Below are 13,763 nucleotides of genomic sequence, written 5' to 3' on the forward strand. Positions count from 1 at the left end.
CTTAATATATATTAATAGCAGAAGGCTGACATCTATGAGACATATATTTCTATGATGCCCTTTCTGAGCAGGGCATAGCATATACCAACTTAAAGCCCTTGGTCCATAGATTCGCTATGGTGTTGTAATTGGTTGCTTCATTGCCACATACTGTAACTCTAAAATGGGTTGGGATCATTTGTTCTATTGCATTATGGTAGAAAGTCATTAGGTCGAATCCATTAGGTCGACATGCTAAAAGGTCGACATGATTCTAGGTCGACATGGGAAAAGGTCGACATAATTCTAGGTCGAAAGGTCATTAGTTCGACAGGTCATTAGTTCGACAAGGTCATTAGTTCGACATTGTCTATGTCGACATTCACAAGGTCGACATGGGGTTTTTCACTATTTTTTTACCTGAATGTCAACACAGTCGACATGGACACAGTCTAAAGTGCACTGCATCCCCTCGCATCGCTCGCTGCGCTCGCGATGCGTCGGGCACGGTGCCTCGCTACGCTCGGCACACTATTTTATTCTCCCACCACGCCCTAGTGGATGGTAGGGCATGAAATACCGCCTGTCGGCACATGTTGGCTCAAAAAACAGTGAAAAACTCCATGTCGACCTTGTGAATGTCGACATAGACAATGTCGAACTAATGACCTTTCGAACTAATGACCTGTCGAACTAATGACCTTTCGAACTAGAATCATGTCGACCTTTTCCCATGTCGACCTAGAGTCATGTCGACCTTTTAGCATGTCGACCTAATGGATTCGACCTAATGACTTTCTACCATAATGCAGTAGACCAAATGACCGCATCCCGCTCTGGAATATGTGACAGTTGGTGAACTCTCCCTGTGCATCTGCTGGCTAACCTGAAACATTTGACCTACCCGGTGGTCTGGAAACTGTGGCAGTTATTTGCAGCCACCCACTAAACAATCATATATTTTTTTAATTTCATCTCCTAAGGGGGTGAAAAAGTGGAAAAATGTTCCGTCATGCAAACCTTTATCTGGCTGAAGCTGGCATATTGCAATGCGATCCTGGATGGTAGCTCTTGGGTGGTCTAACTGCACATCCCACAAATGTAGCCACTTAAATATATGGGAGGTAGGGTACCTTCAATGTGAGCCCCCAATTACCTGAATCAGGGTGCGTTACATGGTGGGGTATAGGTTGCAGGTAAGAAATGTAAATGAGAAATGGTGCTGACAATTTACCTGCACCCCAACGTTTCCTGGCGGTCCACGTTCTCCCTTCGCTCCCTACAATGAGAAGCAGGATGAGAGTAGGTGGAGTAAATGGAACACTGTGATTTCTGTGACATGCCTCTGTTCCTGGGGTTAGGATAAATCTCCCCCCCAACGTGTAACTATCCCCCCCCCCCCCCATCCTGCATGTAAAGACCTCCCTGTCACTGTTACCCATCTCACCTATATCCCTGATATTACTCTTAGTAACTGTTGACCTAACGCATGTTGACATATCGCATAGTATAGATGGAGACAGATTACAGATGCATTACATTCTCTTAGGGAAATAAATGACTTATTTGGGCTCACATATTAGCATTGTATTTCAGAGGAAAACTTGCACAGGACCACAATAGCTAATCAGATGCTGGTTACAACTGTCACTTGCAATGAAGAGATAAAAGCTGAATGTTTATTGGCTGATGTCGTTTGACGCTCCTTTTGCCGTTTAGTGCAATGTTAGCAGCTTAGAGTTGAGAGGCCCCCATACACTATGTGATTTTGGGCCTATTTCACCCGTTTTCGGCACTTTGGGACGATAATCGGGTGAAATCAGCCCAAAATCGCATGTGTTTAACATCTGATCCAATCTGATGCGTGGTCCCATGCACATCCGACTGGTTCATGAGGTTGGACATTCAGCACATAAGATCACGTATTACCTCCCTGTATGCATATGCCTGCAGCCCGGCTAGGGCGCTGTAGGGTGAGCAGCGTGTGGCCAGTGCTGACCGCTGCGCTAGCGAACTGGACGCCGGGTGGTGATCATATCATCAGCGGGACGCCGGGACGGGCAGTGGCGGGTATTAGATTTTTAAAATAACCTGTCAAATGACTGGTCCTTCTCTGATTGGCTGACAGAGAGCAATATCATCCGGTGTCCCGCTGATGATATGATCACCGCCCGGCCCGCTAGCGTGGCGCTCAGCATCCGCCGCCCGCGCCACTGCTCCTCACGCCTGCTGCAGCTCCCCGTTACATGTGATAAATCGCAAGCGATTTATCACATGTAAAAAATCGTATATAAAGTGCCAAATTGTATGTGAGCCTCCTGGGGAGCTGCCGGGCGGCTCACAGAAGAATTGGGTCCAACTTGTCCTTAGGACAAGTCAGCCTAATGTATGGGGCCTTTATACTCCGGGTACAGCGATTGCTCCGGTCAATTCCCCACCTCTCAGTGGAGTAATAATGACACTGCAGTCCAAGCGGTGGCTTGGGGGGGCTGGCGCTGTGCTGAAGATGTCCCTCAGAAAATGTCTGCCACCTTGGAGGAGACAGATGCTAAAGTTATGCCCCTGCTTAGCAATGAGTATGAAACCCCTGGCAACCAGCATGTAACTCCTGTTAATGAGCATGAAACTCCTGTCAACAAGTAGTGCAAATTTTTTTGGGCAGGGAGGTGCAAAACTTCTGGTTATGCCACTGCCACCTCTCCTGCAATGTCCCCAACCCAAAGCTCTGGTTATTACTTGTTATGAGGGTAAAGTCGAGTACGATAATCACTAGGAGTTGTTACCTTTCTTCCTTTGACACCTTTTTCGCCACAGGGTCCAGGAGCACCAACAAATCCCTATTACAGGTGGACAAGAGACTGACATCAATACACCAGCATATTACACAGTAATGGGGAAATAAGGTGAACCGCGTCACATTGCCATCTATGTTCCATTAGTGGTGTGGCTTGAGGGAGGACTCCGTTGCTTATTGGCAGTTGTAATGACATCAGTACACCAGCATATTACAGTAATGGGGAAATAAGGCGAAATGCGGCATGTTGCCGTCTATGTTCCATCAGTGGTGTGGCTTGTGGGAGGACTCCATTGCTTATTGCCATTTGTGACTGACATCAGTACACCAGCATATTACAGTAATGGGGAAATAGGGCGAAACGCGTCAAGTTGCCATCTATGTTCTATCAGTTGTGTTGCTGGTGGGATGACTCAGGGTCAATCGCAGGGAGATGCCTGCTGAAATAAACCTGTGGCATCGCCATCCGCTGCGATTCTCTTATGTTTGCCTTATAATACCCATCATATAAAGCCCCCATAACAAGAAAAACATGCAGTGAAGGACTCACTTCTTCCCCCTTTTCACCGACGGGTCCGTGGTCCCCTTTAAAGCCTTGCAACCCCTGGGAGGACAAAGGAGAAGTTACAAATAAGAACTTTATTCAGCGAGAGGTATATTTGTCACTAAGCTCTTCCTGCATCTCTGTAACAGGAGCATTAAAGGACATAGCCAGAATATTACAGGCCCATAGGAAAGGGCACCTGCCCCAATGCTTCTAGGGAGACAACTCTGCAGATGTGCTCTAGGGCATGGTACGCCCCATAATGGTGCCTTAGGTGATGTTACGGCCCATAGTGGTGCCTTAGGTGACGTTACACCCCATAATGGTGCCCTAGGGCTTGTTGCACCCCATACTGGAGCTCCAGGTAATGGTACGCCCCATAATTGTGCCCAAGGGCATGTTAAACCCCACAGTAGTGTCCTAGGGGATGTTACACCCCATAGGGGTGTCCTAGGTGATGCTACACCCCATAGTAGTGTCCTAGGCGATGTTATGTCCCATTAGTGGTTTTCTTGGTGATGTTACGCCCCATAGTGGTGTCCTAGGTGATGTTACGCCCCATAGTGGTGTCCTAGGGTATGTTACACCCCATAGTGGTGTCCTAGGTGATGTTATGTCCCATAGTGGTTTTCTTGGTGATGTTACATCCCATAGTGGTGTCCTAGGTGATGTTACACCCCATAGTGGTGTCCTAGGGGATGTTACACCCCATAGTGGTGTCCTAGGGGATGTTACATACCATAGTGGTGTCCTAGGGGATGTTACACCTCATAGTGGTGTCCTAGGTGATGTTTCGCCCCATAGTAGTGTCCTAGGTGATGTTACGTCCCATAGTAGTGTCCTAGGTGATGCTACGCCCCATAGTGGTGTCCTAGGGGATGTTACGCCCCATAGTGGTATCCTAGGGGATGTTACGCCCCATAGTGGTGTCCTAGGTGATGTTACGCCCCATAGTAGTGTCCTAGGTGATGTTACGTCCCATAGTAGTGTCCTAGGTGATGCTACGCCCCATAGTGGTGTCCTAGGGGATGTTACGCCCCATAGTGGTATCCTGGGGGATGTTACGCCCCATAGTGGTGTCCTAGGTGATGTTACGCCCCATAGTGGTGTCCTAGGTGATGTTACGGCCCATAGTGGTGTCCTAGGTGATGTTACGTCCCATAGTGGTGTCCTAGGTGATGTTACGGCCCATAGTGGTGTCCTAGGTGATGTTACGGCCCATAGTGGTGTCCTAGGGGATGTTACACCCCATAGTGGTGTCCTAGGGGATGTTACACCCCATAGTGGAGTCCTAGGGGACGTTACACCCCATAGTGGTGTCCTAGGGGATGTTACGCCCCATAGTGGTGTCCTAGGGGATGTTACGCCCCATAGTGGTGTCCTAGGGGATGTTACGCCCCATAGTGGTGTCCTAGGGGTTGTTACGCCCCATAGTGGTGTCCTAGGGGATGTTACGTCCCATAGTAGTGTCCTAGGTGATGTTACGGCCCATAGTGGTGTCCTAGGTGATGTTACGCCCCATAGTGGTGTCCTAGGGGATGTTACGTCCCATAGTGGTATCCTAGGGGATGTTACGCCCCATAGTGGTGTCCTAGGTGATGTTACACCCCATAGTGGTGTCCTAGGTGATGTTACACCCCATAGTGGTGTCCTAGGTGATGTTACGGCCCATAGTGGTGTCCTAGGTGATGTTACACCCCATAGTGGTGTCCTAGGGGATGTTACGCCCCATAGTGGTGTCCTAGGGGATGTTACGCCCCATAGTGGTGTCCTAGGGGTTGTTACGCCCCATAGTGGTGTCCTAGGGGATGTTACGCCCCATAGTGGTGTCCTAGGGGATGTTACGGCCCATAGTGGTGTCCTAGGGTATGTTACGCCCCATAGTGGTGTCCTAGGGGATGTTACGCCCCATAGTGGTGTCCAAGGGGATGTTACGCCCCATAGTGGTGTCCAAGGGGATATTACGCCCCATAGTGGTATCCTAGGTAATGCTACGCCCCATAGTGGTGTCCTAGGGGATGTTACGCCTCATAGTGGTATCCTAGGTAATGTTACATCCCATAATGGTGCCCTAGGTGATGTTACGCCCCATAGTGGTGTCCTAGGTGATGTAATGCCCCATAGTAGTGCCCTAGGTGACATTATGCCCCATAGTGGTGCCCTAGAAATGTTACGCTCCATTGTGGTGTGTGTGTAGAGCATTTGCACAAATCCCGGGACTGTATCTACAAGGTCTGAGTAATGGGTAAGACACATCACCACCTGCTGGTCATAGATGGAACAACAAGTTTATGTTTCTCATCTTTTTAGACAATATTTCCTACTTCCTAAATATAAAGCAGCAATCATTTACATCATTTACAAGGCAACACCAGGATTGCCACATTACAAATGCATCTTACAGTCTCAATTTATTCTGACCCATTTTACATTCCATTCACACAAAGCAGTGGCAGCAGCTGTGGATACTCTCACCTTGGATCCTGGAGTTCCCGGAGGGCCTGGTTTCCCATCGAGGCCTGGAGTGCCATCATTCCCGGGGATGCCAGCGGCTCCCTGTATACCTGGCGGACCTGACAGCCCCTGCAGACACATGCCATCAGAGAATATAATAGTGTGCCGAGCGCAGCGAGCCATGCAAGGGGACACGGTACACAGTGTCCATGTCGACTTCCGCCGCAATTCAGGACAAAAAAAAAAACTGAGAAAAACTCATGCTGACCTTTTGACCTTCCCATTGTCGACCTAATGTTTGTGTCGACCCTGTCGATCTTAGCCATGTTGACCTATTTCATGTGTTTCCAAGCCCTGTCAAACTTTAGTGGTCGACCCTATTACCCATACCCTAATATTACACTGTTACTGCAGTAAAATGCTAACCTGAGACAGAAGGAAGGCCGACACTAACAGAGAACTATTTATAAATTATGTTTATAAGGCGTCTCAAGGGTTCAGCAGCACCGGTCAGGGGAAATGGGAGGGGGACTGTCTGGCACTATGACACTTGCTAATAATGATAATGAAACTAGGAACATTGGCCAAGCCTGCAGCCCAGGACACAATGACCTGCTTCTGATTGGCCAGTTGTGATGCTGATATGCATGTTTATCGCTACTTGTGCACATATGAAGTGTCTGCGTGCGTGTTGTTTTATTGCACACAAGAGGGAGAGGTGGATCTGACGTATAGGAGAAGGTTTTAACATTTTTATTGAATTGTAATTTTTTTTAAGTGCTTTGCAGCCCAGAGAGTTGGAAAACACAAATACATATTACCCCTCTCTGATAAAATGCCTACAATCCTGCTATATATGATATACCGTGCCCCAACCCATGTATTTTTCCGGTCCCTGAGTCTTCCTCTTCTACAAGGACTCCCTCTTCCCCTAACTTCAGAGCGAAACGTGTCAGTGCATTGGTAATTATTTCAGTATCCTTACAACACAGACATATGTGAGTGACTGAACACAGGAATCTCCATACCATATGTCCTCGCTGTCCTTTTACGCCCAGCCACCCTGTAGGTCCAGTCTTACCCTGCAACAAGACACAATCAGAGGGGACTGTAGTATCATGAACTGTGAAATGTAAAAAAGAGCTGGAAACATTGGGGTAGATGTATGAAGCAGTTATAGGAGGAGAAGTGAGCCAGAGGAGAAGTGGCCCATGGCAACCAATCAGCTGCTCTGTATCATTTTATACTATGCAAATTATAGATGTTACGTTATGGAGTTTGATTGGTTTATTCTCACTTATGGCTGAAATGAATCATGTGTGTGTGTGTGTGTGTGTGTGTGTGTGTGTGTGTGTGTGTGTGTGTGTGTGTGTGTGTGTGTGTGCGTGTGTTTGGAACATTACTGTAAACTGGGCAAAAACAGCCTGGAAACACGTTTCTCCGATACCAATGGAATCTGAAACGTGTGTCACAATAAAAATATAGGTCTCTCCTTCAGCTCAATTGCTACAAAACTCGATCCCAATTTTTGGAAAATATAAATTTTCCCATCTGCACAGCGAGGATCCCGCTATAAATGTCCCTACCACCCCGCCATTTCATTTTAATATTGCACATGTACCCGACTTTGCAATATTAGGGACACCAGCGTACCTACACAATAATTACAGTAGAAAGGTGCTCCCTGACTCTGCCCAACTCCTCCCAATGGACACATCAAAATCCTGTTCCCATGAAAACTGCCATTTATCTCCATACTCCCATGAGAGTATGGTGACACCTGCTGGACATAAGAGCTACTGCACCATTTATCAACTTAAGACAACAACTCAGTAAAAGTGGTTACATTATTTTAACCATATATGATATGTTTAGTAGAAAAAAAAAACAATGATAAATCCTGGTTATTAAAAGGAAAACCAAGTATCTTGCTCACCGGTGAGCCCGGCCTTCCGTGTATACCAGGGAGACCTGCTGGACCGCGACTTCTCTAAAAGACAGACAAAAAGGACAACATGGGCATTACGAATGGCATCCAGTTATGAATACTTAATTAGTACATATAGGAATTGGCTGGCACCTCTTTGTATGGAGTGGTTGGGAAATGTCCCAGTATATCACTACACCTCCACCACATTACAGATTAGCTGTACACAAAACACTGATGATTCTTGTGCCTTACAGAAGCCACTGGAACGTTCCCCACCCACAACAGGCATTATTTGGTGACCTTATGTATCTATTGCTCCCTGCAAGTCTTAAGGCCCCCATACACTTAGCCACGGAATCGCATGCATTCTAGCATGTGATATAGAGGCCGGAACTACTATTTGGTGCAGCAGGGGCCCAATGCTGCCTCTGTCACCCACTGTTTTTCCCTGTCACACTCTGCCGCCCCCTGCCTCTCCCTGATACCCTCTGCCTCTCTCTGTCACCCACTACCATGCTGCATATTGTGAACCTTGGTTGGGGTGGAGGAGGTTGGCTCAAATTAAATTTTTGCACCAGGGCTCACCACCCACAAGTTCTGCCATTAATGCGATACCTTGGGAACTGCCCACCTGGGAGCTGCTGGTTTTCTTGGCGGCTAGGATCGCGTACGATACATCATATGCACCAGTGGCGTAGCTACGTTTTGGGCGCCCCCCCGCCGTTAGGGGGGGGGGGGTGCGCCCGATCCCCCCCCCCGTCGCCGCCCCGCCAAGCACCCCTACCCCGCCGCCCATGCAAACCCCCCCTCAATCCCCAGCAGACTTACCAATAGCGCTGGTCCCGGCGGCTCTGTTCTTCTGCTGAGGACCACCAGAAAATGGCCGCCCCCATACAGCAGACAGTTTCAGAGAACTGTGTGCTATATGGGGCGGCCATTTTCTGGTGGTCCTCAGCAGAAGAACGGAGCCACCGGGACCAGCGCTATAGGTAAGTCTGCGGGGGATTGAGGGGGGGTTCAAATATAGCACCGCAGCCCCCGGCGCCCCCACATGCACAGCGCCCCCCCGCGGTGGCGGGGGCTGCGGTGCTATAGTTACGCCGCTGATATGCACTCATTATAGTATGCAATCCCAGTCACGGCTGTAGAATCTGATTGATCCGTGTGGCAGCCACAATGACCTCAGGATGTGATGCGCACGGGACCTTGCATCGGATTGGTAAGTCATGTATGATATGGCACTTTTCACACAATTTATCCGATTATGGGTTGAAATCATGTGAAAAAGGGCCTGGTGAATGGGCACGATTCAGATTTATCCGATTTCTTGTCTACTGCACACGCACGATGGCCGCCATGCGCATGCGCGGGGCCCGGGCGGCTTCAGCAAATTCTTTTGTTTGCAAGCCGCTCGCAGCCTGATTGACAGGGAGTGGGCATGTGGGGGTGGATCCCAGGCATTTTGTGGGCGTGCCCGCAAAAACGGTGAGTTGCCCAATGAAATAGCGGCCATTGCTAATTGCTAATCTATCAGCAAAGAAAGTCATGGAAACCGTGCTTTGGGACTACAAGGATTTGTTTCTTGGGAGATACTGTAAATGCTGGCATCCATTGTGACATATTGAGCCGTTTGCAGAAGTCAATTAGTCGAAAAAGGACTCACTTGGTTCATGTAAACAGACGTCATATTGCTGCGTGATAATGCCAGGCAACACTCAGCCAATCGCGTGTGTGAGTTGTTATGGCTCTACCATTGGAAGACAGCGGATCATACTCCCTACAACCCTGACCTGGCACAAAGTGATTCCCATCTCTTTGGACCAGTGACGGACTGGGCTGCCGAATTGGCCCTGGCATTTTTGCACACGCGCGAGGCGTCGGGCCTACGCACCACACATGCGCATGCTGCCTCTCCCGGCGAGTCCAGCGGCTCTCTCTGTGCACCGATCAGGAGGCAGAGCCTCCACCTTGCAAGAATAAATCGGGCCACCTGGCCATCGGCCCCTCGCATTTGCCAGACCTGCCAGTTGGCCAGTCCAGCCCTGCTTTGGACCATGAAAGAAGCACCTGGGTGGAAGGCGAATCGTAACTGAGGAGGTGCATATTTATTAAGCCCGGCAAAGTGATAAAATGGTTGGTGATAATGCCCCAGCCAATCAGCTACTGTCTGGATGGGTTTGAAAAATGATAGGTAGGTGCCCATTGGCTGGTGTGTTATCACCGACAACTTTATCACTTCGCCAGGCTTAACAAATCTGCCCCTGGGGCTGAAGTTCTGCACATTTACTAAGATGGGAGTTCTATTGAATATGGGATGTTGCCCATAGCAACCAATCAGATTATAGCTATTATCTTTTAGAATGAGCTAAATAAATAAGTACAATCTGATTGGTTGCTATAGGCAACATCCCATCTTCAACAGAATTCCCGTCTTAGTAAATGTACCACTTTGTATATGGAGCAAACTGCCGGCCCATGTCCCAGGCACTTTTCCTATGCAGTGTATAAGGTGGTGGGATGCCTGGAAAACATTTCCACTCTGTCCCGCTGACAAGCTATATATCTTACTGACTTCCCATCCTGTAACCAGCTGCCAGTGTGTGCGGCATTCCCAGGGCAACTGGGACACAGTACTGCCATATATCTCTGCTAATACAAAGGGATCATTGATGGAGGCCGGTGCTTATATAATAACTGATTTTCCCTAGGGACCAATCAGATTGGAATTTTCTGATTGGTGGCTGACTGGAGCTATTCACCAATCAGGATGTAGCATTCTCTATCTGCCTCTCAGCCTGTAGCCAGTCAGTGAATGGCTGTCAGCATGCTGATTGGTGGATGGTTAGAGCTACCCACCAATCAGAATGCAACATTCTCTACCTACCTCCCAGCCTCTAGCCAGACAGTGAATGGCTGATTGGTGGACGGCTGGTCATCCACCAATCAAAGTGTTCACAGCCACTCACTGTATGGAAGCATGTGGAGAAATATTGCGGGACTGCAGGGGGGTGATTTTGGACGACCCCCCCCCCCCCTTGTGGATAGGAATTGACCAGGGCCTACAATGTCCCTGATGAGATGTCCCTAGTGACAGGCGCTGTTGTGGACATCTGTTAGCACCAAGCTGGCTCACCCAGATGTACCGCGACTCATTATGGGCCTGATTCTGAGTTGCTATGGCAGCAACAGTTACCTTATGCTAATGCAAGCACACCCCCTCCATAGTGTTGTTGTCAGCACTTACCTCTTTCTTCCTGCACCGTGATTGGTTGTATCAGACAACCACAACACTGTGAGGAAATGGGAGGGGCTGCTGACAACTCACCGTACAGACGGTTGTCATACACTGGCAGAGCGCTCCGCAGTACGGTGGTCTCTCTGTATTACTTTATGTTTCCCCCAAACAGAAGACTAGAGGACAGAAGAGGGTGTAGTGTACCCAGAGGGCAGGCCAGGTGTGATAACGAGGTGCACACTCACAGGCCAGCCGGCGTACAGGAGCTGATAGTATGACGTTTGCTGGAAGAGAAGAGAAAACATCGGTGAGACAAACATCCCAGAGACAGAACATACTATAACCTTATACTGATCCAATCTACAAATGGGATATGGTCACCGGGTCCACCCTACATGCATTGGGCTTACTGGTTAAGGTCAACAGGGCTTAATTCGACACCTGAAATCGGTTGACATGGCTATGGTTGACAGGGTTGGAAGGTAAACGCAGCATTAGGTCGCCAATGGCAAAGGCGACAGTCAAAGGTCGACATGTAAAAAAAAAAATGGCATGGTGGGAGAATAAAATAGTGTGCCGAGCACAACCCGCCATGCGAGGGGAAGCAGTACACTTTGACGGGGGCCATGTCGACATTTGGTACAAAAAATTGTGAAAAACTGGCAAGGTCGACCTTGCCATTGTCAACCTTTCCACCCTGTCAACCGTAGCCATATTGACCTATTTCAGATGTCGACCTAAGCCGTGTCAACTGACAACTGTCACCCAATGCATGTCTACCTAAATTGGGTTGACACAATGACCCATACCCCTAAAAACAGACACAAAGTACTTGGATCAATTCTCAGACTGGTCAACCCATTATTGGGCCCGGACACGTTCATGGTTCAGTGCTCAGATTATCTTTATTTGGGGCAGGGGAAATATATATATAAAAGTCACTTTATGACATACATAGAACGCTTCCCAGTCCTCCTGAGAGTTCCTCCAAATCATTATGGTGGGCAATCCTGGGGGGCCACGGGGTCCAGGATTCCCGGTCATTCCCATACGTCCCATTACGCCTGGATCTCCCTGAAAGATAAACAGGTCTCAATAGTAGGTCAGGAATAGACTCTCCCAATGATAATAGAGGCTACAGGTAGACTTTACACTTCAAGTCCGAGCATGGCCAGCTATGGGTTACATACATAAGTTAATATGCCTACCTTATCTCCTTTAGGACCAGCAAACCCAGGTCGACCACGACAGCCCTGAAATGTACAGTACATATATTATGATAATTATGTAAATCTCTGGAGCACTCGGAACCCCACGCAGTGCATGTTTTCCAGGTCTCCTCACAGTATCACAAGTGAAATAATTATCTCCACCTGTGGATCTGGTAAAATGTATCAGTCAGTAATGAATTCACATGTGCACCTGCCAGGTGACCTGAAAAACGTGAATTGTGTGGGGTCCTGAGGACCAAGTTTGAGAACCACTGCTCGAGACTAGTAAAAGCTCTCACGAGCAGGGCCCTTCTCTCCTCTTGTGATTTTCCTTCCGTCACTTATACCGTCATCTCCTCACTGCCACTAACGTTTTTGTTTTTTGTTTTTGTTTTATTAGTTACTGTTCATGTGTATGTACAGTATGTTGTACCCCTTCTGATGACATACATAGAAGATAACTTAATCTTGTTGCATTCTCGTTTCTTACCACAAGGGGTCAGGGTGTACACTGTCTAGTCACATTTTGGCAGCACAGGATTATGGGGGTTATTCTGGTTGATTCGCTGCAAATTCGCAGCCTTGCGAGTCCCCCACGTGCCGCCTGCCGAATGCTGGTCCGCCCACACGCCCCTGCCCTCGCACGCCGCATTTGTACGCACTGGCTACGAATGCATGTTTAACATAAACATCCATTTGCAGGCTATGGGCGGTATTCAATGAGGCTGATTCGCCAGGTTTTTATGGCGATTTTGTGCTGTAAGGCGAATTTCTGACTAAAACGGTGAATCACCCTATTCAATGACCAGATGGCGAATACATTTCAAGGTTTTTTTCGCCATGATTCACCGAGTAGCAATCGCTATCTTTTTATGGTGAAGTGGAAGGTGAACTTTTAAAATAAAGTGTTTTGTTTTTTACAATTGGTGTAAAAAAATCAGGAATTTTATTCTGAGGAGGGGCATGCTATTTTTATTCATGTGCTGTAAGCACATGAATATATATTTAATTTAAAAAAATAGTTTTTTTTTTAATTTATTTTTTACACAGACCAGCCAGCAGGGGGCCGGAGCTGAGCCGCTCATTATATATTCATATATTCACTTCGCCCGATCATTACATATTCATGATCGGGTGTAGTGAAGATGCCCAATCCCCTGCTGGCACCCCCGGGGGGCAGCCTGTGCTGCCTGGCACCCGGGGAGCCCACCTCCCCCCGAACAAACGTTGTGGGGCAGGCATGGAGACTTCCATCTCCCTGCCTGCCACCGTCCTCAGGCTCCCTGCGGCGTTCGCCGCAGAAGCTCATATTCGCCGGTCAGGGGCAGCGAGCCCCTGACTCGTTGAATACCGGAGCCGGCGAGGCTCCGGAACGCGGTGACCAGTGGCGAATGTGCAGCGAATCCTAAACAGGATTCGCTGCACGTCGCCGGTATTCACATTGAATACCGCCCTATGTGGCAACACCCACATCATTCGATGGTCTCCGAATGATGTGGTGAGTGCACGCATATCTAAAGAGACCCTCAGGTCACCTTACATACAGGAGCGCCGATTTAATTTTTTGTCCAGTGGGTGCTCCCACAGACCCCTCCTCCCCGGGACTCACCCGCTGC

The 13,763-nt window shown here is 48.5% G+C and overlaps 1 protein-coding gene across 1 annotated transcript in view; it reads right to left on the minus strand.

Moving 5' to 3' along the window:
* The window catches only part of LOC146035271 (uncharacterized), a 218,041-nt gene that overhangs the window by 55,133 nt on the left and 149,145 nt on the right, over nucleotides 1-13,763 (minus strand). The window contains exons 8-16 of the mRNA XM_083158626.1: nucleotides 12,145-12,189; nucleotides 11,891-12,010; nucleotides 11,182-11,220; nucleotides 7,708-7,761; nucleotides 6,800-6,853; nucleotides 5,793-5,900; nucleotides 3,324-3,377; nucleotides 2,763-2,816; nucleotides 1,214-1,258 (exon numbers count right to left, since the gene is read on the minus strand). Of these exons, the coding sequence (XP_083014752.1) occupies nucleotides 1,214-1,258; nucleotides 2,763-2,816; nucleotides 3,324-3,377; nucleotides 5,793-5,900; nucleotides 6,800-6,853; nucleotides 7,708-7,761; nucleotides 11,182-11,220; nucleotides 11,891-12,010; nucleotides 12,145-12,189 (573 nt within the window). The remainder of the gene's footprint in view (nucleotides 1-1,213; nucleotides 1,259-2,762; nucleotides 2,817-3,323; nucleotides 3,378-5,792; nucleotides 5,901-6,799; nucleotides 6,854-7,707; nucleotides 7,762-11,181; nucleotides 11,221-11,890; nucleotides 12,011-12,144; nucleotides 12,190-13,763) is intronic.

This window comes from Crinia signifera, chromosome 9 (assembly GCF_055691185.1).
Source record: "Crinia signifera chromosome 9, ASM5569118v1, whole genome shotgun sequence".
In the NCBI taxonomy this organism is placed as follows: Eukaryota; Metazoa; Chordata; class Amphibia; order Anura; family Myobatrachidae; genus Crinia; species Crinia signifera.